Source organism: Scomber japonicus, chromosome 10 (assembly GCF_027409825.1).
Source record: "Scomber japonicus isolate fScoJap1 chromosome 10, fScoJap1.pri, whole genome shotgun sequence".
Classification (NCBI taxonomy): Eukaryota; Metazoa; Chordata; class Actinopteri; order Scombriformes; family Scombridae; genus Scomber; species Scomber japonicus.
This window is the reverse complement of record NC_070587.1, coordinates 22,423,314-22,447,390: the sequence shown is the minus strand read 5'-3', so window position 1 is coordinate 22,447,390 and position 24,077 is coordinate 22,423,314. Positions and strand designations below refer to the sequence as shown.

The 24,077-nt window shown below is 42.8% G+C and overlaps 1 protein-coding gene across 3 annotated transcripts in view; it reads right to left on the bottom strand.

The window, feature by feature from the left end:
- The window catches only part of ubr5 (ubiquitin protein ligase E3 component n-recognin 5), a 32,317-nt gene that overhangs the window by 2,162 nt on the left and 6,078 nt on the right, over positions 1-24,077 (bottom strand). Inside the window, exons 4-55 of one of the 3 annotated variants that reach the window (XM_053326595.1) lie at positions 23,879-23,955; positions 22,169-22,288; positions 21,234-21,513; positions 20,937-21,096; positions 20,447-20,596; positions 19,466-19,677; positions 19,141-19,257; positions 18,727-18,837; positions 18,424-18,578; positions 17,582-17,699; positions 17,196-17,380; positions 16,943-17,052; positions 16,337-16,449; positions 16,037-16,183; positions 15,766-15,877; positions 15,504-15,658; positions 15,222-15,419; positions 14,057-14,267; positions 13,650-13,776; positions 13,371-13,522; positions 13,107-13,202; positions 12,654-12,777; positions 12,405-12,502; positions 11,812-11,969; positions 11,308-11,399; positions 11,024-11,170; positions 10,709-10,827; positions 10,401-10,527; positions 10,054-10,183; positions 9,676-9,836; positions 9,315-9,554; positions 8,970-9,093; positions 8,418-8,529; positions 8,133-8,264; positions 6,842-7,099; positions 6,473-6,741; positions 6,153-6,364; positions 5,579-5,812; positions 5,285-5,358; positions 5,004-5,176; positions 4,749-4,898; positions 4,150-4,367; positions 3,881-4,001; positions 3,058-3,430; positions 2,793-2,880; positions 2,534-2,678; positions 1,603-1,733; positions 1,331-1,391; positions 978-1,159; positions 644-728; positions 374-529; positions 27-140 (exon numbers count right to left, since the gene is read on the bottom strand). In XM_053326595.1, coding sequence (XP_053182570.1) covers positions 27-140; positions 374-529; positions 644-728; positions 978-1,159; positions 1,331-1,391; positions 1,603-1,733; positions 2,534-2,678; positions 2,793-2,880; positions 3,058-3,430; positions 3,881-4,001; positions 4,150-4,367; positions 4,749-4,898; positions 5,004-5,176; positions 5,285-5,358; positions 5,579-5,812; positions 6,153-6,364; positions 6,473-6,741; positions 6,842-7,099; positions 8,133-8,264; positions 8,418-8,529; positions 8,970-9,093; positions 9,315-9,554; positions 9,676-9,836; positions 10,054-10,183; positions 10,401-10,527; positions 10,709-10,827; positions 11,024-11,170; positions 11,308-11,399; positions 11,812-11,969; positions 12,405-12,502; positions 12,654-12,777; positions 13,107-13,202; positions 13,371-13,522; positions 13,650-13,776; positions 14,057-14,267; positions 15,222-15,419; positions 15,504-15,658; positions 15,766-15,877; positions 16,037-16,183; positions 16,337-16,449; positions 16,943-17,052; positions 17,196-17,380; positions 17,582-17,699; positions 18,424-18,578; positions 18,727-18,837; positions 19,141-19,257; positions 19,466-19,677; positions 20,447-20,596; positions 20,937-21,096; positions 21,234-21,513; positions 22,169-22,288; positions 23,879-23,955 — 7,914 coding nt within the window. The remainder of the gene's footprint in view (positions 1-26; positions 141-373; positions 530-643; positions 729-977; positions 1,160-1,330; positions 1,392-1,602; positions 1,734-2,533; positions 2,679-2,792; positions 2,881-3,057; positions 3,431-3,880; positions 4,002-4,149; positions 4,368-4,748; positions 4,899-5,003; positions 5,177-5,284; positions 5,359-5,578; positions 5,813-6,152; positions 6,365-6,472; positions 6,742-6,841; positions 7,100-8,132; positions 8,265-8,417; positions 8,530-8,969; positions 9,094-9,314; positions 9,555-9,675; positions 9,837-10,053; positions 10,184-10,400; positions 10,528-10,708; positions 10,828-11,023; positions 11,171-11,307; positions 11,400-11,811; positions 11,970-12,404; positions 12,503-12,653; positions 12,778-13,106; positions 13,203-13,370; positions 13,523-13,649; positions 13,777-14,056; positions 14,268-15,221; positions 15,420-15,503; positions 15,659-15,765; positions 15,878-16,036; positions 16,184-16,336; positions 16,450-16,942; positions 17,053-17,195; positions 17,381-17,581; positions 17,700-18,423; positions 18,579-18,726; positions 18,838-19,140; positions 19,258-19,465; positions 19,678-20,446; positions 20,597-20,936; positions 21,097-21,233; positions 21,514-22,168; positions 22,289-23,878; positions 23,956-24,077) is intronic. The other 2 variants (XM_053326596.1, XM_053326599.1) reach the window with 2 other exon arrangements.

The window sequence follows — 24,077 nt, the reverse complement described above, 5'->3', positions numbered from 1 at the left end:
TGGTAGAATATCTGAGTTAAACTCACATGGAGAGGCTGCTCGGCCACCACCAGCATTCTGTGCTCTGCATACTTCCTCACATACTCGTACACATTGAGCGGAGTTACTGGCATGTTGACCCCACCAGACAGAAGCTCCACCTGAACCAAGAAGAACACAGCGTCAACAAACAACATAAACAAATATGCCAGAGTACATTTTCATCATAAATCTTTCTATTCAAAGTATTCAGATTCTGATTTTAAAAGCACATTCTCAAGCAATAATGTATTGTATATAGTGAAAAATAAATAGTGAATTTTTTTTGTCTACTATTAGTCTGAACACTTGCTGAGCCTGAATTTGTTGACACAATGACAGTGTAAGCCATTACCTGTCCAGCCCCTTCCTCTTTGCAGAGGTCAATGGCAAAGGCCAGGTCCATGGCAGCAAATACTGCCTCTGCTTCACCAGCCTGTGAATGGCGGATAAGCTGCCGCAGGCTCTCATACATGACCGGGTCAAAGAACGCAAAGTCATGCCAGTTCACCTACAGTGACAAACAAGAGTGTCAGTACATTTAGCAAGTTCACAGTGAAAAAGGAACATCATGTATCATGATCTAACGGAATTAGCAAAATGATTCTAAAAACATTTTTCTCACCTTCCTCCCAAGCAGCACCTTAATGACATGTCTGTTCAACGTGATTGGACAGAGTTCATTCTGCAGCAGGCACAACCCAAGTATTCTGGAAAACAGTAAAATAGTCATTTTGATGTTATTCAGTTTCTCCAATTGTGTGTTCAAACTAAACATACGGCACATTTTTTACAGAAATACTAGCAACTAGTTACTAGAAGTAACACAAGGCAAAAATTCACTTCATGTTTAGTGTCAACACAACATGACTTTGTCCTCTTTTGAAGGTTTTGATAAAATCAAGCTTCTGTTTGACCAAATTAACTGAATACAGTCCTCTTCTTCTTGGATTCATTACCTTCCAATGTTGCGGAAGCAGTTGAGTCTGGCCTCCGTGTTCTTGCCGGGTCGAGGGGAGTAGAAGCCTCGTTTGCCCGGCTGGTAGAAGAGAGGGGCGTTATCGTCCCCGTCATCTGGGTCGTCCAGCTCCATGTCCACCACGCTGCGGGTTGACCCGTGACGCTTACGGTTCTCCTGTTGCTACAGCCACAAAAAAGGGGGAAGAACAGATGACTGTGTTAAGTGTGGAAATATGGGGCAGTTTAAAGTCAGTATCAATTTATTTGAAATCTTAATTTTTCAGGATAATGCCTGAAATGAAGAACTCCATATGGGAAAGGAAAGAAAAGAAAACAGAGATTTTGAACTTACTTGTGCTTTTTCCGGAGCCTCCAAGAGCCCCAGGTCCAATATACTGTCAGCACCATTTTCCCTGAAGAAGAAAAGAAACACCAGAGTTAGCTTGACAAACTGCAGTGTGGGAAAATACTGACCCTGTTTCTCAAAAACATCTTAAGGCAAAAGACTTATAACTGAACTAAAAACTTTTGGTAAATAATCTGCATTTCATTACAGTGAAAAGAACAGATGATGGTCACTATCTCTAGCATGTGTGGCTGTGTTAGTGATCAGGTCATTTTTACCTTCCGTGTGCAATGAGCAGCTCCATGGCCTCCTCCACTCTGGCTCTGAGAGAATCCTCACTGGCCAGCAGCAGCAGCAGCTGAGCAGGGGACAGCTCCAGCAACATGCCTGTGATTTTACTGGCAAACGCCTGAGTAGAAAAACACACAGTTGGTCAGAATGCAGTCAAGGAAGCGTACAAAATCACTCAGGCCTATCAACTGTTCTAGTAAGACACTCAGAAGTTACCATTATTAAAATGTTCCTTATTTTTCTACTATTTGTGGTCAGCATTTTTCCAGCAATAACCATTCAGTGATTATCACTCTATATAATATTGGTAGCGGTATTAAAAATGTGTCTACATTAAAAGATAGCACTCATATTCTGCTTTTTTTTTCTCAACAGATCATTTCCAGTTTTTCAAAGTGTGTAATGGAACAAGAAGCAGCCACAGTGACTGTTAGATGAGGAACTTTACTGTGGCCTGCTGTTGTGTGGAAAATGGCTTGCCCTGTGTGCAACATTACATCAGATTACAGCTGTTATTATAATTGACTGACTTCTTATTCAAACTACATACGTTTGTTTGGTTGCATTATTAAAAAAATACATCTGTGGCTCCTCTGTTGTGTTTGTGTCAAAGTAACTGCTCGACAGATGTTTGCTGTTGTTTTAAATCACACTGGTTGATACCACAGTGACCTTGGATGCAGCCAAATTCACCTGGACTGAAATCTTAATGATTATAACAGAGACTCAACACTGATGTCTGTTGATGATTAACTACATTTACTGCATATAAATATTTATAACTAATCCAAGTGTGTTTCCACTCATTACAAAATGTATGAGGCCTGATGGAACCCTATTTCCTCCAACTCTGGTCATTAACAGTCAAGAAAATGTGTTCAGGTAGTAACAGATTTTTAACAGATGCACTTTTATTACCGGCTGCATTGCATGAACACGTGGGTAGAGCCTTTCCCCCAGGGCTTGTCTGTGTGCAGGCAAGGGGTCGGGCTCGTCACTGGGGTTGCCCTCTGACGAAGGTCTAAAAGGCCTGGTGTCAATGGACAGTTGCCTCCTTGAGTCTCTGTAACACACACACACACATATATCACACAGAGGTTAGCAATAGTATCAATCTTAAGTGACGCAGAGGCTTTTGTTTAATTTAAAAAAGGGATATTATTAAGCTGGAATTTACCTGTCTCGGTCTCTCCGAGAGCCGGCTCGAAGCCCTCCACTTCTCCTCTCTCTTTCTCGGTCTCTGTTCCTCAAACGCTGCATTAGATCTACACACAGACACAAAAACACCGGATAGAACGAGTTCACTTTGAAGTGCCGTTTGTTTTTATGTAATAAAGTGTTTCACTCATGTGGTAACTGTTTTCAGCATCACAAAAGTACCACTGAATGCAATAATGAAATCAAGTTCCATAATACAGTATAGTTTCTATGTATTGTCATACTTGAATTGTAATCGTGATGACACGTACTGCTGGCCTGCATGCCCTTGCTGACACTCTGAACGCAGTCCAAGTTGGGCAGCTTGTCGTTGGACAGGAGGGCCAGGGCGATGGCCGTGTAGAAGCTGCGGGCCACGCCGCTGCCTTCCCCTGGCTCATCTTTAAAGGTGACTTTCACCCGGTGCACGGCCATGGGTGTGGTTGTGCAGCGCCTGCCAAAGTGCGTGTTTAGCTGACGCATGGTCTGCTGTATTAGCTGGTCTCGATCCCGGTCCACCTCCAGAGCCAGGTCGCGAGACTGCAGGTTCCTCAGCTTCTCCATTTCCCGACGGAACTTGGATTCTTTCACCTCAAAGCCGCCCAGCTCAGTGAGGATCTGGGATAAAACGACAGACACAAATCATTAGGAGCCATCAGCCCAAAAATACCACTGAAACAAAAGAGTCCTTGTAATGTGAGGTTCGTTTTCGCAGCTCTATCCAACTTTGAGCTGACTTTTTTTTTGTTTTGCCAGTCTTGGAGAGTCCAAGCAAATAAATCTTTGGTGAGGGATTGGCAGACATGGGAAAACAAGTAAAAAGTGGTACAAGAAAGAGGCCATCATTGCCCATATTGCTCAGTTTCTGCTGATGTGCATGTAAATTCAGGCAAATGTTTGGAAACACTTTGCCAAAGACATTCATATCCTCATATAGACTTCTATGTATATAATATGGAAATCCAAAATGAACTAATAAAAGGTGATATGTCAGTTTAGAAATTAAGACAATCATTTAGGAATATAAAGGAGGAGTTATGTAGAGACTGCGCTGAGAGAAAAACGTACTGATCCAGGCTCAGCTCCGACATCCTCCATGAAGACGCGACCGAAGAGCTCTAGTGACAGACGCCAGCGGCCGAGCAGCATGTCATGTGAGATCATCATCCCCATGAAACTACAGTGAGGTCTGGAGAGGGGACAGAAAGGAGAAGGGACCACAATTAATCAACATATTAAAACAACATTACAGCATAATAAAACATTTTTGACTTTCTTCAGGCTTAGGCTATAATTAATAATGTCCACTAACGAGGCACAGACTGGCGGTTTGGTACCTGAATGATGGGAGAGGAGGTCCGTCGCTCTCGGTGAGGCCGATCTCAGCCAGTAAGCTGCTCTTCAGCTGGGCAGCGAGGTCGTGGGGTGAGGGGCCTGGTTTTGAGGCCTCCATCTCTTGCTCTGCCAGTGACTGATTCTCAGTGCTCCGCTGGCCAGTTTCCATACTCATCACATTCTTCAAGTTGGCTGAGTAAGACATCTTAGTGGGCAGGATCTGTTTTGTGTGTGTGTGTGTGTGGTTGGGGGAAGAGAAGTTCAAAGTAGTTCTTAAGTAAAATGAACAGATGTTTATCTTGAGATGATGACAGTGTGATAATGAAAGAATGGAAAATGTGGAAATGGGACACAGAACACAGGCTATGTTCTAATATCCACATGTGTGACTGTAAGCAAAACACTGTCCATTAATATCCTTTTTTTTTCCCCTATCCATTATTTCCAATGCTTCTACAGAGCAGTGGAAATAATGAATCCTGGATAGCTTTCACAGATTTCTATATGGCATTAATTCAAGATTCCAAAGGTGTTTGTTATTATTAGTGGATATTAGAACACAGCTGCCAGCGTGTTTGTCCAGTGAAGAGGGGTGGTATACCTGAGAAGGGGAGGGTAGAGAGGAGCCCATGTTTACCTCCAGGCAGTTCCTGTCCATGCTTGCCTCGGCCAGGCCTTTTGTTGCCATGTAAGAGGAGGAGTACAAACCCTGAGAGGGGCGACCGAACAGATCCTCCTTCCTGGCATTAGGCTGGAAGAGAGGAAGCAGGATAAAGAGTTGAGGCCAAAAAGCAAACAAAGACTAATTGATGGGTGTAGAATATCTTCCCCTCGGAGACTGTGCAGTGATTCTGACCTGCAGGAGGTGGGGCTGGTCTGCCAGTGGAATGGCCTCAGCCAACGGGACGTCGAAGGGGTTGGGGGGGATGCAGCCCAGGAAGGTCATTGAGTCAGAACGGCGAAAGAAGGGGTGGTTCTGACCCGTTTCAGCTGGAACCGCGTCCTCATCCTTGTCTTGTAGAGTTGAACCTGATGTGAGATAGAAAAAAAACTTGTTAAGCACCGACAATATAATGACCGAGCATTTTAATATATTGATTTTGACTGTCTAATATATGCATGAGTTATCTGACTTACTCTGATTGGTATCCTCATCGTTCTCATGCTCAGAATCCTCATTGTCCAAACCCAGTTCCAAAATCTCTCGATTCCTACAAAGAAAAGTCAAATGGAGAACGAGTTTAAAACAGAGGTACGTGTAGTCATGCAAGTTTTTCACATTTTCAACAACAACTAATCAACTGCCCTGGTATTTATCATTCTTGCTGTTTGTTCCAATAGCAATCATGTGCAATTCTATGAACGCAATTCAGTTTTCCAGTCACCAAGACCCATAACCATTAAAAGTTGCCCTTGTTTTCTCCCGTTTACCTCTTTCTGTCCATCTGTGGGGTGTCCAGAGTAGTCTGCTGGTTCATGGCCTTGATCCAGTAGATGAGAGCCTGGAAAACGTAGGCCACGTGTTTCAGAGAGCACACGTCCAGCACAGGGAGCACGTCAGAGTGCTCGTCGTTGTGGGAGCGCATCAGCGATAAGGCGTAGTTCAGGAAGTCGCCGCGCGCTGACATCATGCCTTGGCGAGCTGTCAGCAGAGTGGCCGCTCTCCTAAAAACAAATAGAAGACATGTGAGGACACTGCTGACCTTACTAATGAAGGAAGGTACAAATATGGAGCTAAGTGTGAAGCAAATTATTTTGAACACATGATGGAAAATATTAGATTATTATTATTACATTATCTTCCTGATTTATTCTGTGGTTGCCCTGCTCTTCTACTTAAATGACTACAGAGTATATTTGTGTAAAGGCTCTACAGCTGCTCCATCAGAACTCATTCTATCTAACCAGTTCATATAACAGTTTAATCAATCAACTAATCAAACTAAATAATGTGAAACAAAATTATTAAAAAAAACAACCAAAACAACCAAATCATTTCTTTTACCTGCGTCCCTCCAGAGTGCGGAGGCTGGCCTCCTCTCGAGCAGTCATGCGTTCCCTGCGTGCCGAGTGCTGAGAGGCGTGCAGAGGGTGACTGGGGTGACCCGGGTCTCCGGCGGATGACAGGGCCGAGCCGTATCGCAACTGGGCCTCAGTGGAGTCCATGATAGACACCATCCAGTTCCAGGTGGGGATCAGCTTCTCTTCAACATAGTTCTGTTTCAACACATGACAAACGTTTCACTCTTACTCAATTCAATGTACTATGTGGTTTAACATTTAATAGGGATGGTGCTGTAAAGTCTATTTTGATGTAGATCTTACCTGCAGGTTGACTGCGTCCTGGTAGGTCAGTTTTACAGCAGCAGGATACTGTGAGTAGACTAGATGGTTGTACTTGGGGATCAGACTCATGAGGTCTGAGATCTGCCTGATGACGATGCTGTAGGCTCGGGCCAGGCTGCTGGCGGACGTCAGATAGCTGCTGGAGTTGCTGGCCTCCAGAGCGGCGGCGGCTGCGGCAGCACTGGAGCTGATAGCGCTGGAGCGACGCAGGTTGGTAGGATCGATATATATCAGGCCTGTGGAGCTCGCTGTGAAAGGGATAAAAAGATCAGCATAGGTAAATGTCATATCTCAAGCTTAAAGTAGACACTAAAGAAGAAAATTCAACAATCAGAAAGCTCCACTGACCGGCTGGCGTTGAGGAACTAGAGGGCGCGCTGCCGGTAGCTCTTTGGCTGGGGGTGTTTCTAACAGCCCACTGCATGGAGCGAGGAGCCTGGGCCGCACTGTTGGCGTGGGAGGCGCTGGTCGTCCTCTCCAGCGGCTCGTCTAACAGGAACGTCTCCTGGTCCACGTCGTCGCTCTGACTGCTGCTGCTGTCGGAGTCGCTCGAGTCGTTGGACTGCGAGTCGTCCTCTGAAAAGAATGCGGGGACGCTGCTGGCACCTTCGGGAGAGGAAGAGGAAGAGAGGGGGGACAAAAAGCGACAAGTTTAATGGTCTGTGGATTCATCTCGACCTTCCTCTCTTTTTGTCTTTCACAACAGATTTATCCAGGCAAGGAGTGCGGGTTAGTGAATCACACCACTACAAGGCCAAACAAACACTAACGTGACAGTGAAAACACCGAGGCTTCAAGTCAAAACAACAGCTGCGCTTCTCTGTTGATCAAATATTATATGGCTTAGTTTTAAGGTTATTGGAAAATCCATTAGAGAGAAAGAACAGAAATATCTCAACTGAACTCAATTTTCTTAGAGGAAATGAACATCATTAGTAAAAAATAGACATTTTAGATGGCTGGGGAGGAAAAACCACACCATTTGGAAAGAGCTACAAGTTGAAAAGTTTGTTATTTGGATGAAAAGAACAACAAAACTATTAGTTAAAAAAAAGACAGACACAGTAACAGTGAATATGTGAAAAGGGGACAAACTGAAGGAACTCTCAGCAGGAAAACTGTGTATGCACTTTGCAAAAAAAAATTCACTCTTGCCCTGACGTCTGTATATACATTGAAGTAAAGAGGAGCTCATACCAAAAATAGGAAATGCCAAGGACACCCTACTGCCTGCAAATGAAATACATTGGGTATTCAGCCAGGGACCATTTTTGTCTGCTGTATCATTAGCTCTCCAAACATAAATCCCCACAATCCAAAATGCTGACTTGTTAAGCACAAAGTGATTTTTTTGTAAGGATTGAATTAGTCTGTAATTCAAAAGAAGAAGAAAAAAAAATACACCACAGTGCAGCAAGACAGAAAAATGCAGTTTCTATTTAGTAAGCAGTTGAAGCCTTACACAAATTTGGAAAGATTTCAGTAAAAAAGAAAAAAAAGGAGGTCAATAAAGACAGATGACCGCATTGCCACAAAAATAACCTCAAAGGAACAGTGTGTCAAAACTGAGGAGAATGACTGAAAAGAAAATCTAAACTGACATCTGAACTGCGTGATTAAAAACAGCTGGTTGACCGACCTGCTTCGGAGCCAGCCGTGGCCGCTGTGACGACGCTCCTGCGGCCGCTAGCATTATCTTGATTGCTGTGGTTGCTCTCGCTGTCGCTCTCGGTTTCGGCTGCCGCCAGCAGATCCAGCTCCATGTCGCTGCCTGAGAAAAAGGAATAAAAAAGACAAAGAGGAGGTTTTACGCGCTCGCTGTCGGCTGGAGGTTTCAGGCACGAGTGATTATTTACCAAGCTATATATAAAAAAAAGAAGGGTCCAATTTTTAAAAAAAGAAAAAGAAAAGCTGTTTGTCTTACCGTCCTCATCGTGCTCATCATGCTGCCCTTCTGCCTCAGCGTTTTCCTCTCCCTGTTCCTCCTGGTCGTCATGGTGGTCTTCCTCCCCTGCTACTCCCTCTACAACTTCAACCTGAGACACAAACAATAAAAATCAATCACAATAAATCACCTGTTAAGATTTAAGGCTTTCTTTTTTTTTACTAAATGGTTGTTATTTTTTGTAATTCTATATTTTATTTCTATTTCATGTTTTTGTCTATTGTCGGTTTTACTGTTTTATGATCATCTTGATTGCTTGTTCTATGTTTTACTTCATTTTAAAAGGAAAGCACTTTGTAACTTTATTTTGAAGTTTTTAGTATTATTAATGATTAGATTCAAGAGAGAAGAAAAAAACCCTCACTTGAGTTCAAGCTAAAATTATAGCGTGATAGAAGTAAACTAAATCAACTCTGGAGATAAAAATATGCACCCTAATCTGAGTGAAATCTCGCTTTGTAAACAGTTTGAGTTCTTGGTGGCATTATACATTCACTATGGCCTTAATGATTTTATAATGAGGCTCCCCACCTCTTCGACATCTGCTGATACGATATCATCCTGCTCCTCGTCTCTCCCTCTGACAGGCTGCGACTGGCTGCTGCGCCGAGGCTGGGGGTTCCTGATGATATAAGAGGCAGCTGTCTGACTGGAGCTGGAAAAATGAAGCACGAGCCCAGAGTCATTATATGTCGTGAATAAGAAAAATCAAGCATCTTCTTTTCCTTTTCCCCCTTTCTCTCCAAGTATAAATCAACAGATGGACTCGATGACTTGAAAAACATCATAATAAACACACATTTTTATAAATCATCGCAATTGTCGAGAACTATCAAACAGAGAGGAAAATGAGGGTAGAAAGAAAAACTAACTGACCTGCTGGACTGGTCAGGTGAGGGTCTTGGAGGGAGCGGTTCCACGGAGAACAGCTCCTCGCTGCCCTGAACGGCATCGATACTGGTGCTGGCCAAAGTGAATGGAGCGGTGGGTCTGGCGATGCCCATCCGCACCGGGACGATCAGAGACTCGGCCACGTTACACAGCTCCTCCACGGCGTAAGGCAGCAGAGCTTGGAACACACGCCGACATTTACCAATGGGCTGAGGGATGAAGTTGCTGAGTGGAGGAAATGGAGAGAAAAGACTGTTAGTGATGAATTGTGTAGGGCTAACTCAAGTTACATTAATTCTTCTGTCTAAAATGTTTGATTAAAAACCATAATGATGCATGTTCTTACTTTTTCTTCTTGGATGAGGCCATCTCCACACTCAGGATGACAAATACCCTAGCTACTGAGCGTAGGAACCTTCTGGTGACGTTGACCGCCTCCTCTCTCCGGCCAGGAGTGTACTTGTTCTGCAGCTCCTTCACCAGTGTGCCCAGTAAAGTATCTATAAACTAATACCGGAGAAAAACAAAAAAAACGCCCACTGATGACTGAAATATTGTGCAACACCAATAAAAAAGTATTAGCACTGGTAATATTTAAGGAGGTATTATGTAGCATTTACCTAAGCAAGAATGACTAATAAATAACATTGTGTGCACATTCAGATATGTAATATATATAGAAGGAGCTGACAATCAGAGAAGGAGAAGGATTAAGTGGACTTACAGTGATGTCAGGAGCACACTTGACAATGAGGCAGTGGGTGAAACAGTCAAGGCGAATGGTGCCACTCTGCTGATTCAAGTATACCTGCTCTTCAGGCAGTAGGTGGGCAATTCTGCTACTGGCACTGAGTCTGGAAATAAAATGAAACACACAAGTCTAAATAAAGGCTTTTACAGAGCTCAGCTGTATACCGCACTGAAAACTGCTTATAAAGCGGTTGTGCATTATCCCCTGTGACTGAGATATTTTTTCTGGAAAGACATAATGCTCTTGAGGCTTAGGCATGTTTTTTCTGCACTTTTTCAGTCTTTGAATCCCTTAGTAACAAATACAGCGACTACACTCACGGGTCTTTATTCTCCTGAGAACCGAACATGATCATAGACTTAAGGGCATTCCAGTCCTGCAGGACTCTCTCCAGAGCCAGCTGAGCAAAGCGAGGAGGCTCTAGGTCATGATCGGGCATATCAGAGTCTGAAAGAGAGGAGAGGACGATAGCGTTTTATACACCACAAGCCCAGGTGTAATATGTTAAAGACTGCATTAGAAACCACATTCAGAACTGAAAATAGCAGGGAAATTATCTTGTTAAATGTTTTTAAAATGTACAAATCAACAGTCTGCAGTGATGGTTATCGAATGATGGTGGATCTACCTTCTGCATTAGCAGCCTTGCGATTCCTGTCCTCTCTGATGCGAGGTGGTCTGTACTGACAGTGCTCAACACTCTGCCTGGCAACAGTCTGCACCAGGAACAGTAATATATGCTCCCCCCTACAGATGGGGAAAAAAAAGAAAAGACTCAGAAATCTGAAAAAGACAATGATTTTCCCCTCACACACTAGACAATATCCTTCATATGTTATCAAAAAGGGTATCAATTACACAAAGAGGACCGCATTTACTTCCTTATTTCAGTGCTCAATTGAAAGAAGAGTAATGTAAGTAAAGTGGGGATGGATGGTCGTACCTGCTGTTTGGTGTGGTGACCAGGTTAGTGGTGGTGAGTAACCTGTACAGCAGATCCAGACGAGCGGCCTTCTGGCCTGCGATCAGTGTTTTACACTTGCATTTCTCCCAGCAGTCACAGTATGCTGTGGGAGATGTCCTCTTCAACCTCGTGGAGAAAAAAAACAAACAGTATATTTATAATCATTTGTGACCTAGTCTGAAATACAGACTCAAGAGATATGGGAAGACATACAGATCTTGCTACAAAGGTTTGATATAGTCACACTAACACGTGGGACTTACTTGCAGTCATGTCCTTTGTGACACACCCTGGCACACTCAGTGCAGCAGCAGAGGGACTCCAGCAAACCACAGGTCCGACACTCGAATATATCCTGAATACAAAGTCAGTGTGATTAAAAAAAAGGGAGGGTGCCAACTTCCTATTGAACATTATCAACAAACACACTCTTTAATAGCAGTGAGGTTACGCTTGTGCACAGAAACAAAGCCCAGCACCACTTAATGTTATCACAGTTGGCCTGTGTGTTCATGTCCTCTACCTTAGTGCCTGCTGGCAGCGTTTTATTCAACTGATGTTTTTTATGCTTCAGTGAGCAGAGGTAATTAAATTAGAATGAAAAGCGTATTATCTTTTTTATCTCTTTTTTTAAGGCTAATCAGGTTGGCGGTTATATAACTGTCTTCAAACGTTAATAATATTAAATAAATGTCAGATCCCTTAATTGACTGCTGTGAACACGCGAGCGACTTTTCCCCTCTCCAAATTTCAGTGCGAGGGCTGACCTGGTTAATGTGCTCAGCCCCGGTCCAAGTGAAGCTGCAGGTGTCGTTGCAGCAGAGAACGTAGAGGGGCGAGTCGTCCGGGTTGGTCCCCAGGGGGCAAATCATTTCCATGAACACCGAATCGGCATCCTCCTTCTCTGCGATGCCTGGGTCACCTACTGTATCGAGGACATTAGAGAAAAATGTGGAAACGGAGGAATGCCAGTTACAACATCATAGTTAGATCTTGAAAATGGGGCCAAATTTAAAATTAAAAAATAGGTCAGGATGCACCCAACTCATGGATAACCTCCAATTCCTCGACTATAATCTAACCAGTTTAAATTAAAAATCAGAGTCGCAAAAAGTGTGCAGTTTTCTCTAGATGTATTCACAGAGGAGGTGGCCAGTTGGTCGTGCAAACATTATGTCCGTCCCTGCCCCCATTCTTAGTATCGGGACCACATTACGACATATGTCTAGCATATGCTGTATCTACATCATATGAGGGAAGCAAGCGGTGCTGACATTTAAGTATAGGTCTGCAAGCCAACCGTCTTTTAAATGACAACCCAATTTACAGGCGAAGGCAGGGAGCTGACTTATTAACTTACCCTTGGCCATTTTCTGAGCAGCCTCCAGCACAGTGATGGCTGCTGGATAGGCTCTCCCACTAACTGCCAGCATGAATGGGGTCATTCCACGGGCGTCCCTGTTAAAAACACGCCGACGATATTATACAAAAAGTACTTAAGAGACACAGCGAGGCAAATAAAGAAGGAATAATGGATAAATCAGGACAATCTAATGTGCAATAAAAGAGTTTTTTATAGGTGTGCCCTGTTGGAAATAAAGCATCTTACTTGGCAGAGAGGAGCTCCCGCAGGTGTGGTCTAAGAACAACACTGTCACACATCAGCTTTAGGATGAGGTGGGCGTTGGCCTTCCTGTCTTTAGATTCGACCACGGATGGCTCAGTGGACGGCCCTGTTCACGAGGAGAACACAGTCCATTGGGTGTTACAAGCACAGTTTGAATACCCCAAAACATACAGCATGTCATTATTAATACCAAATTATCTACTGTAGCAACTCTACCTAAATAAATACATCTGCATTTTCTCTACTTATGGACAATTTCACTACCTTAGCATATGTCTAATAATACCATTTTTAGGAATGCTCAGTAATACTTTTGAGGTGTGACTCAAGGCCAATACAAGTTTACCACTTTTTGATATCAATATAAATCTTGACTAGCACTAAAAAGATCATCTGCTCCTTGCTTCTCTTTTTATAGTGAAGATGATATGTGACCTGGTATGGTGGATGTGCTGGGTCCCTGGCTGGTCCCAGTGGAGGCAGTGGTGAGTGAGCCCACAGCTGGTGCTAGAATAAAGTCGATATCACCATCTGTTGATGTAATAAAAAAGAGTCGAGGAAGAAGAGTTGAATTTCACCATCGAAGTCAGACTCGAGCACGGTTGTGTAGGGTTGCCTTCAGATTGTTGACAGAACAACTCAAACAGCTGCACTGAACAACACAGTAGATATTCTACTAATAAAAAAAGGTGCACTGACCAGGATCCATGGGTGGGGGATCAGGGACCCAACTTGGTGGGGCAATGGGTGGTGACACAGGGTCCTGGTGGTCGCTGGATGATGGGCCGGACTCGTGGCGGCCGAGACCTGCTGCTCTAAGAGACCTGCGCATCATCTCCCTCAGACGCAGCCTGGAGACAAAACGTGATGTGATGTCATACTACAGAAAAATTACTAGCATGTTTATTTGAATGTTTACTCCAAAGATTTTTCTTAACACTTCATCATTTTTCTTCTTCTACACAAATAAAAATGTACCCTCGGCTGCTGGAAGAGCCAGTCCTATTCCCAGAGCTGTTGCTTGAGACCACAGAGATGGCGTTGGCAATCGCCTCCACAGCAGACAGGCGCTCTGCAAAAGTGTTCCTCTCTGACCTTTCAGCTTCTGAAAAGAAACAGCATGGTTACTTAACATGAAAAAGAGAGTCGGGAGGCAGCAGGCAATTAAACTGATACAGATGAGCAGACTCTGAGCTGGAAGGCCATTTTCTTCCACCGTTTTTTAAAATTGATGAAGTTCAAAACTGAGAGACATTAGGAGGAGAATGTACCCGTAACCAACACATTAAGATAAGAAGCTACTTGTCTGATGTAATTATCATAATGAAAATCATTATGTTAGATTAGACTTCACTCTCAGAGAGACCTTAACAGTGACTGCCTACCTTCCTCTTCTTTGGTTTCCTTGTTACTAACAGGAAAGCAGACCGAGACAGCAGCATGAAGGATGTTGCGGTTTCCATCACAGCGGTGGCCTAGAAGTGCTCCGAGCGCCTGGCTGCCCTGATCCAACAGGAACGCTTGCTCGAGGTTCACCAGGTATTGTCGACACGCCTCGTAGTCACAACGCAGCACATGCTGCATCAGGGTCTGTTTCTAAAAAGAGACAATAAAGGATACATGAGTACAAATGATAGCTCATTAAGATGTCATGGATGTTTTGATTATGACATAGAACATCATTGGTTTTTGGTCATTCAGACAGATTTATGAGTAGAAAGTAGGGGTGTAACAGTACGTGTATTTGTCCAGAACATGCAGAACAATAATTCTAGAGCATGAGTTCCACCTGGAACGTTTGTGCAGAGCACTACTTCATTATAGAATGCTCAAAACTAAACTGTTAGTCTGGTTACCCCGGTTACCACGTAGCGTCGGTGCCATCAGAGTGACAAACAAAGAGACCCACACCACTGACTGACTTCAACACTATTATTAAAATATGCTCCGTTATCTCTGTAGTGAAACAACACTGCACCTCACTGCCTCCCCCTCTCTGTGACAGTCTGCTTTTCACTCCGCCATCCAGAAAAACATTTAACACATTTCATTTCTGATGTGGTCAGAGAAAGGTTCTGAGAAAGAAAGATGTAATATGCAGTATTACAGTAAAAGGAGTGGTTTGGTTCATCTAACTGATATATTATTATATATGACATCATTAGATTATTAATAGTGAAGCATCAGTGTTAGAGCAGCATGTTACTGTTCTGGTGGTGGAGCTAGTTTACAATACTTATATACAGTTAATCCATAAATCAACATATAACAGCTGTCAGCAGCTGTCCTGACTCCCTACAAGAAACAGAAACATTGTTTTCTTTTTCCGCTGAAGCACAACTAAACTGTTTAACTGAAGTACATACACAACTGTGAAATTTGTGCACTGTTACACAGCCAGTAGAAATGTAGTAACAACATAGCAAAACTTGGCAAAAACTAAACACACTAAACTACACACTAAAACTAGCAGGTTGGATTTTGCGAGGTAGCAGATGGTCGGGAATAATGTTTGATAATAACATTTCACTCTAAACACATGATGTTTACCTCAACAGCCATGATAATAATAGCAGCTTTCTTTTTAATGGTGGAGTTAGAGGGGAGGTTGGCCAGAGAGTGCACCCCCATCCCCAGGCTGTTTATGGGTGGCAGGTCCAGCCAATCAGGATCTCGAATTCCACCCATGCAGTCTTTAGCCATGGGGTAGATTGTGCCGTTTCCATCTCGGAGGATGATGGGAGATTCCTGGAAGAAAAATTATTGATATTTTTAAAAATGCAGACAGTAAAAAAAAATATCTGCAAAAAGTATGTTGGTGGATCATCGTACCTGTCCTGCAGTAAAGATGGCCACATTGCGCTCACTCTGCCCGAGGAAGGCCAGGTTACTAGTAGGGAAGTTGTTCTCCTGCTCAGCTTTGCCTGTGGCCAGGTCAAAGATACAGTACCTTACCCAGTTACCAGTTTTCAGCACTGCATGGACTCCTGAAAGATGGACAAATGGTGTCAATTAAAAAAATACTACATTCAGTATAATAAACATAATATACACCGACTAACAGAAACTGACGTATAAAAAAAAAAAGACAAACCTTTGGAGTCAACATTCACAGCCAGAATCTCAGCCTTTTCTGGGATACAGAGCTTTTTAGGTGTGCGCTGAAAACAATCAGGAACTTTAGGAGTTCCGCCAGTTTTGACCACCTGACAGAAACAGAATGAAGACAACAAAACAAAAGTCCAGATGTATGAATATCAGGAGGATAGATGCTTAGTCCAGCACACATGCATATTCCAATTATTCACTTTGAAATCCATCTACTGAGATGAACACCATCAATAACACATCTACTGTGTTCATACCTGCAGCTCATCTATTCGGAGGAGCCTGCAATCCTGTAACAGGGATGAAGGGTCTGAGTCAGTGGGAGCAGCAGTGCTCTGATTGCTCATGCTGCTTGATGTCCCTGGAAACTTCACAGCAACATACGCACCATCCACTTTAAGCACCTAAGACATGATATGAAGATGATTAGTCATGAAATTGAGCTGTAGTGACATAAAAACACACATACGTAGACCCACAGTCTCACACACACAAACACAAACATGTCTCATTATTCCAAGATATTCAGTGTATCACCACAATTAAGATGTACTCACTTTTCCCACTGGGACATTTTTAACGTCCTCCACAAACACCACCTCCCTGAGAGGCCACTGCTCCTCGTTAACCTTCTCTTCTTCTTTTGGAGCCGGGGTAGAGCGCCTTCGCTCTGCAAGTAGCACAGCATACTAACTGTTAGTGCTCTGAATGTAACCTATTCAAATACAACGTAGTTATTATTTACATTCAGCAATTGCAAATGCTTTGGAATAAAACTCCTGATTAGGGCAGTAAAACCATTCTGCTGACCAGATGACAAAAACTTGAATGTGGACTGAGGAAAATTGACACTGGCAGCTAGCCGTATGTGTCGCATGATAAGATATGGTAAAAAGGCAACCCAATATACCACAGTATATACTGCTAGCCGGCGAAACTTCCTTCACAGGAAAGCAGGCGGGGGAAAAAAAAAAAAAACTTGCTGATAAAAGCCTGTGCACCATCTGTTTCAAAGTCAAAGGACTAATGAGAGCACAGAGTGAGGAAGAAATTGGTTCTGTGCCTGGGAGATAGAGAAGGGGGAAAAAAAGCCAAGACTTGAGTGCTGTTGAGAGAGAGGTGGAGGTTAAGAGGGAGAGATAGCACAAGAGAAGCGGACATACTGTAGGGCAGTGAGGCACTGCTAGCGATAGAAGAGGTATCACTGCAAGTAGAAGCTGGGGAGGGAGGGGGACCCATCTCAGTCTTCACCAGCTCTGGTTTGCTTTCCGTCCTATAAAAAAAAAAAGAAGGAGGAAAAAACAAGATACTGACATTAATTTGAGTTTTTGCTTTATGAGATCTAGCACATCTATTCAGATCCAAACGCTGGCAGTTTTTGTTTTTGTTTTGCTATGAAAAAGGAAAGACACTGACTTGATTTCCTGGGTCTTAGTGGTCTTCTCCATGTTCTTGAGGCTCTCTGGCGAGCGCAGCTGGAACCTGCAGCTGTCATTCATGTTCCACACCGACTCCAACAGGACGCCCACTTTGGGGATCCCAGCGCTGACAGAAAAGGCCACTGCACCGGCATGGTAGAGGGGGTTATTCCTCAAGCACACCTAAGGAAGGAACCAGTAAATGTATCAGTACCAATACATTTCTTTTACACTTAAAGCAAGGTTCAAATAAAACTTCTAACATGAGTTATAAAGTCTTAAGACAAAGCTGTAATAAACATCAATGTGGAAGACTCCCAAAAGAAGAGGCACAGAATCCACAGCTATCATCACATGAATGAAAATCTAAAATAAGAGTCTTACCTGTGTTCCCACTGTGATGTTGGGTATTGAAGAAATGCCAGCACTGGACTTTGGCTTTTTGTTCTTGGCTCTGGCCTTTTCAAGCATCTTCTTCCGTTGACTAAAAGGCACAACACCCCTGCAGACAGACGCAAGCATTGAACGGTCAAAACCTCACTGACATTCATACCTTCTCCCTGACTGCAACGTTCTTACTTTGTAGTAACAAGGACATCAACCTGAAAGCCAGCGGTTCAATGGTGTCCTGCTAAATATCAGCTCTTACAAAGGATTCACACATTGCTTGCTCCAGGCCCCCACTGTGTATCAAATATATGGCTGAAAACTGCAGGAAAAGACCCTACAGCTGATATTATAATTTAAGTAAGTACTGCTTGGTGAGCTATGTGCTAGTTTCAACGGGACCATAACAATGCAGATAACATATTAAATTATGTTATGGACCACATATATTTTCTGGCGCAGGACAATATAACTTTTCTTTTTAAAGTCAACACTTCTTATTTTTAATACTCCATAGATTTGATATAATTCTGGACAATGTGACTTTCATTGGATGAATACTCCAGTGCAGAAAAATGATATTACTCATGATCAGATGTGAACCACATGGTAGATCAACCCTATTTGCTTACATAGCTAGAAGCACTTCTTGACTTACTGATACTTATCAAAATACAATTATGCAATAACGTTTGGCTTACAACCTCAATAACCACTTCTGTAGCTGCTAAGAAACTACACATAGAAGGATAACATCAAAGGAAAATTCAGAAGATGATGTTTACAACAAATAACCGCAATTGTATTCAAAGTAGTTTAATGGAAAAACTCGTTCTTACCACCAGTAGAGGCTGTTCTCCAGCTGTGCGCATGTGTAGAGGGCACAGCAGTGCAGTGACACCATTCGCTCTCCCTGCAACTCAGGGAACGCCTGAGCACTGTGCTCCAGCTTAGAGGCCACTGTGCTCAGTGTGTCGTCCACCCAGGTTGCCACCTAAACAACACAAACATTTATTATCAATTCATGAAAAATATATGTGTAATATGAGACATATTTAGTTATACTACTTGGACAAACATTATTACGATTATCATCAAGATTAGTCAGATTATCGATGTCAAGAGAAGCAAAAATAATGTACCTTGTTGGTCTCTGTAGCTACAGTAGCTCTGATGCTATTGGCAGACAATAAGGTGATCTTCTCATTGGTCAGACCCAGGAAGGACACACGTGGGTGATGAATGGAAGGATTCTGATTGGACAAATGATTGGAGAGTTAGAGACGGCAACAAACCATCAGTGTTGATGAGCAATAGTACACGCAACAATAAGATTAAATGATATTGTATCTCAGATAAAACACATTCAGTATATAGTCAATTTGTTATTGTTCATCATAGCAGGATGTGAAGAAAGAAATGTCTTCTGTTAATACAGACCCTAAGAGACTTGGTTACTTTTTACATCTTAACTTCACTGTCCACCTTGATACTACCAAAAACATTCAGTGCTCAATCAAACATGTAATTCCATGCACAAATGTTGAATTCTCCACCTGTGTATTCCTGTAGGGTTCAGGTTCGCTCCACTTCCACTGATATAGCTCTCCTTTTGAGCTGACAGCCACCAGCTCTGAGAACATGGCTCCAATGCTCACAAACTTCACACCATCCTGAAGAGGAAATCAAGAGATCTCGATGTGTCAGTGTTGTAAATTATTTACTTTTAATCTAATTGGCTACCACAGTCAATTTGTAGAGACATCTCAAGATTATAATAAGAAATAGGATAATCCAGAGCTCCATTTATGGTGTCACAGCAATGAAAAAAATATGTTTACTAAGAGGTGCTGTTCAGATGTTTAGGTTGATAGCTCCTACCTTGTCAGGCCACCACTGGAGCTCTTCTCCCAGGGAGACAGGACTCTGAACCGGGATGTTTTTCTTGTCCAGGCTGGGCTCGCCCTCACGGCTGGTGGAACCTCGCTCTGTGTCGAACGAGGCCCCATCCAGCCACCGGCGCTCGCGCAACCTCAATACAGACTCGCGCTCACGCAACAGCTCTGAGTCGCGCTCTAAGGGAAGAAGGAGAACTGGTATGCAATAAGGTCACACCAGTGGGATAGAAGTAAGCCACTCTCTGGGAAAGACCCGTCAACATAGTTTTAAGAATAGAGAGAGAGAGATATAAGATTCTTTAGAATCACTTTTAATGCAAATCAAAATTGCAGTACTGAAGATTGAGTGGGAGTCTAAATTATACTGGTGGGTAAGTCAGTTTGCACGCTCATATGTTAAAATGCGAGATAGAAGAGGAAGTGGATAGACAGAAAGAAAGCATGCATACGAGCTAAGAGTGGGCTAGGTAGGGTTTTAGAATAGACTGCCTTGAAGGGTTCCTGTTAAGACAGGTGGGCCTAGCGGGCCTTTCTCAGAGAGCTCACAGTATGTTCTACAGCCATGCACCATACAACACCAAACATTTATAGCTTGTAACACCAAACACTCATATTACAAATCCAACTGAACAGACTGAAGAGAAAATAGCATTAAATTTCCCCAGCAATTGAGCTTTCACCTTTAATAAGTAAGTTTTTTTTTCCATCACCCCAACAGTTGTCATTTTTTGCCCCCAAAAAAGCTTTGATTGTAAAATTACTTGTGATTATTCATATATTAACAGCTCAATGAGTCACTACTGTCTTGCTTTCCCAGCTTGTTTGTTGTGTTTTTGTCTTCTTAAACTGTCAAAAGTTCAAAAGTTCCCTCCACACAAACAAAAGCCATCACCAGTGTTGCCACCAAAGCCTCTCTAACATCCTGCCTGCCCTTCACTAGTCTAGAGGTGAGTTGGTGATTTACCTCTGGAGGATCCTAGGCGGGACAGAGAGGAGCGTCTAAAAGAGGGGTATCCAAAGTAGCTGATGTCCTCAGAGAACATGGCATCAGCATCAATAATCACACTGGGGTGGGCTGAGTGAATGTCTGCATCCAACAAGGACATCAGGTCCTCTGTATGGGACAAAGACACAAGAGGATCCAAGTTTAAAAAATACAAAACTACATTTTTCATGTAAATACAGACAATACTGTATTGCTTACTGCATGTATTATTGTTATTACTAACTAATTCTCCTTCAGTGAAATCTATCATTTGACTACTCTTTGACACACTTATTTGTATCATGTGCATGCACTGTATATTTTCAACTGCTGAAAATCCCCAACTATTTCATTATTAAAAGGAGTAGTGTAAGTGAAAGTATCTCTCACTGAGATGCTATGCAGTAACATTTCATATAACCCACTGTCCTTTCTGTGCCCATTCCCTGTTTAGTTTTTTTTAACAAACCTCCAGGGAGGTAGGACTCGCTGGCTGTATCATCTCCATCATCTCCATCCTCATCATCCCTGCTCAGCAGGTTGTTGACAGCTAGGTTGACGTCAAGGTTAGTCCTCTGGAGCTCTCTAATGATCACACTCCTGGACTTCCCCTGAAGGACAACCTGAGCCTGGTAAAAAGAACATGACATATTTTACAGATGCTTATGCAACTTCAGGACACACAGCCAGCTTGAGTACACAAAGGTTTATTTAGAAAAGCTGAAGATAAAGCTCGACAAAGAACAATGTATGCAAATATGTGTACCTGAGAGATAAGTTCCTCTGGGATGACAGAAGCTGGTATGACAGGCTGAGGCTGGCTCCCTAGAAGGCCTGAGCCGCGATCCCTTCCTGTACGAATCACTCTAGTCTGTCGTCGGGAGTCTCTAGCTGCTGTCGACGACCTGCCGGACGTGCCTCCGCCTCCTCCTCCTCCTCCGCCACCTCCGCCTCCGCTGCTGCCGCCTCCCGCTCCGCCTCCCCCTGCTCCTCCTCCGCTTCCACCTCCTCCACTGCCTCCGTTTACCCCAGAGCTCCAGCGACTCCTGTTACACACACAGCACAAGGCCGGAGGTCATACAACGACTGCCAAAAAAACACCATCTGATTAACAGAGCAGACTCAAAAGCACACACACACACGCACACACATGTGGGTATGAAAGAGAATCGCCCCTGTGACAGCAGAGACTGGGAAGTGCACACGGTTTTGCATCAGCAGCACTTACAGGAAGGCAGAAATTAACTGGTGCTACTTTTCCTAATTTAATCAGATAGCATAAGAGTAAATGTAGTACTAAATGTATTATGTACATTTGTAATATATTTAAGCCATTGTATTTTTTCAATTCTGTGTTAAACTGTGAGGGTTATTCTGCAGCTTAATTTTAGTTATGGACAACTTCTATAAGAGGACTCACAACAGATTTTTAATAAGGAGTCTTCTCCAAAAAACAGTAAAATTACAACCAAACACTGCAAAATTTAACCATGTTTTTGAATTACACCATTTGGTAGACACATTTACCCAATACATTTTCTAAAGTTGTTTCTCCAGATTGTGTGGCATTGAATCCTACGGAGGGGGGGGGGGGGGGGCAGGGGGAATACACCCCTATCCAGCTGCAGCAGTCAGTGCTGTGCTCTACAGACTTGAGCTTTCACAGGACCATTTGTCTCTGTCAGCCCTGCCAGAACTTACCCAAGGGTGTTGCCTGCCAGTCTGCCCAGTGTGTCAGAACCAGACAGGAACCAGGGCGGATCACTAGTCCTGCCTGGCCTGGAGCTCCTTCCTGTCCCTGAACCACTGCTCAACTTTGAACTGGAAACAAAAGATGGGAGATCAGTTACAAACCTACAAAAGTCCCGCACAGGACCAAAAGACTGTTTCTTTATTATTATTATCATTATTATTATTAATATAATTATTGTTATTACCTGGGTGAACAGAAACTAACATTACCCCAGGTATTTGTTAAATTATACCCTTTGGTTCAGGATATATTTTCTCTGAATATTATACTGTGAAACAAGAGGGGTGGTATGTTGGAGACTAGCATGGCAACACCCTTGGGAATCAGAATTGGCTGCAACTCGTTCCTCCGTCCTCTTTTTCTTTTTTTTTTAAGTTTTGGGGCTGTGACTGCTTTCTCTTATTTCAAGATTTGTTTTAATGAGATGCCTTCCAAGTTTGTTTTCTGATGTTTTCTAAGTAGGCATTTGGCAAAAATGTTTTTTTTTGATCTGGCAAAAGGTAAAAAAAAAAAAAGTAGGACAATTTTACAGATATTTCAAGTAAATTGAGATACTTTCCAACTAAATAATACAATAATGAAATCACATTGAGGACTATACTTTAGCAATGGGATGCAGAAACAGGGATTCAAATTATTCAGATATAAAAACATAGACACAGCAAATTCAAATCAACAAGCAGACACAATCTATGTAACCTCCTAACATCCAGATTATATTAGTGCTTCTACAGTGAGCTGACAAACATGCCCGATACAATCTAAAGCACACTTTTCCATAGGCTTCCCAGCAACCCACAATGGTGCTGACTGAAAAGCTATTATAATTTGAAACCACCTCATCTTCTTTTTGCAAGTCTGCGGCAGGCAATAAAACACGTGTTCTGCAGAGAGGTTTGGAGTGGGGAGCTCCTCTGTCTTTTTACAGCCTGATTCACATGGATATTTAGCAGCGAGAGGGGCCTTGAAAAACTCTGAAATCACTGTTGGATGCTGTTCTGCTGGCAGGAAATCGACAACTATCAATGAGACATTCACCAAACATACATGCTCATAGGCAGCACCAAACAAAGCACCTAGTAAAAAGCTCTTCTTTTTTCTTTTTTAAATAGAAAAAAAGAAACAGCGAGAGGAAATGAAGTTTGCTTTCAGAATGTTACAAAAACAATTTTAGGACTGTTTTCCTGTTGGTTCTTTGGTGTCGAGATTAGAAGAAAATACTTGTTTTTTTATACTGGAAAAACAAATATGTGCCTGCAATGTATGTAACTATGGAAAAAAACAAAAAACTTAAAAGCAGCTCTATTATTACAATAGATATAATTATCTAATCAAGGAACAGCAAAGCATCCATCAGTCCAACTGTTCTTTTTAAGAACAGACCAGTGATGTATTCAGATATACGTTTCACTCTGATGGAAAGCTTGGTAGCAAAGAGTATTATTCTAGTAGTGAAACCGTGTCCAAATGCTTCGCGGCCAGAGACAAAAAGGGCACAAGTGTGGAATAGAATTCAAATCACAGTGACCGTCATCGGTGAGCCTGAACATGTTCAGTGTGCCTTGTACTAAACATCTCCACAAGCAATCTGTTTTCCAACTCGGTGCCAAAGCTGAAACAGTTTCCGGGACGGATCCCATCATAAAGAAGTGTCTCACCCATCGCTGCCATCCGGTTTGCTGAGTTCCAGGCGGTCGGGCTGGACAGCAAAGCTGATTCTACACACACGTCCATCCTAAAGGAGAAAGATGCATTCATGATTTTTAATGAGAAGCATATGACACATGAACTTTAACTCCTACTCTAACCTTGAGCACAACTGAACAAACTGTACTGAGTCATGTATCACTTCCCACA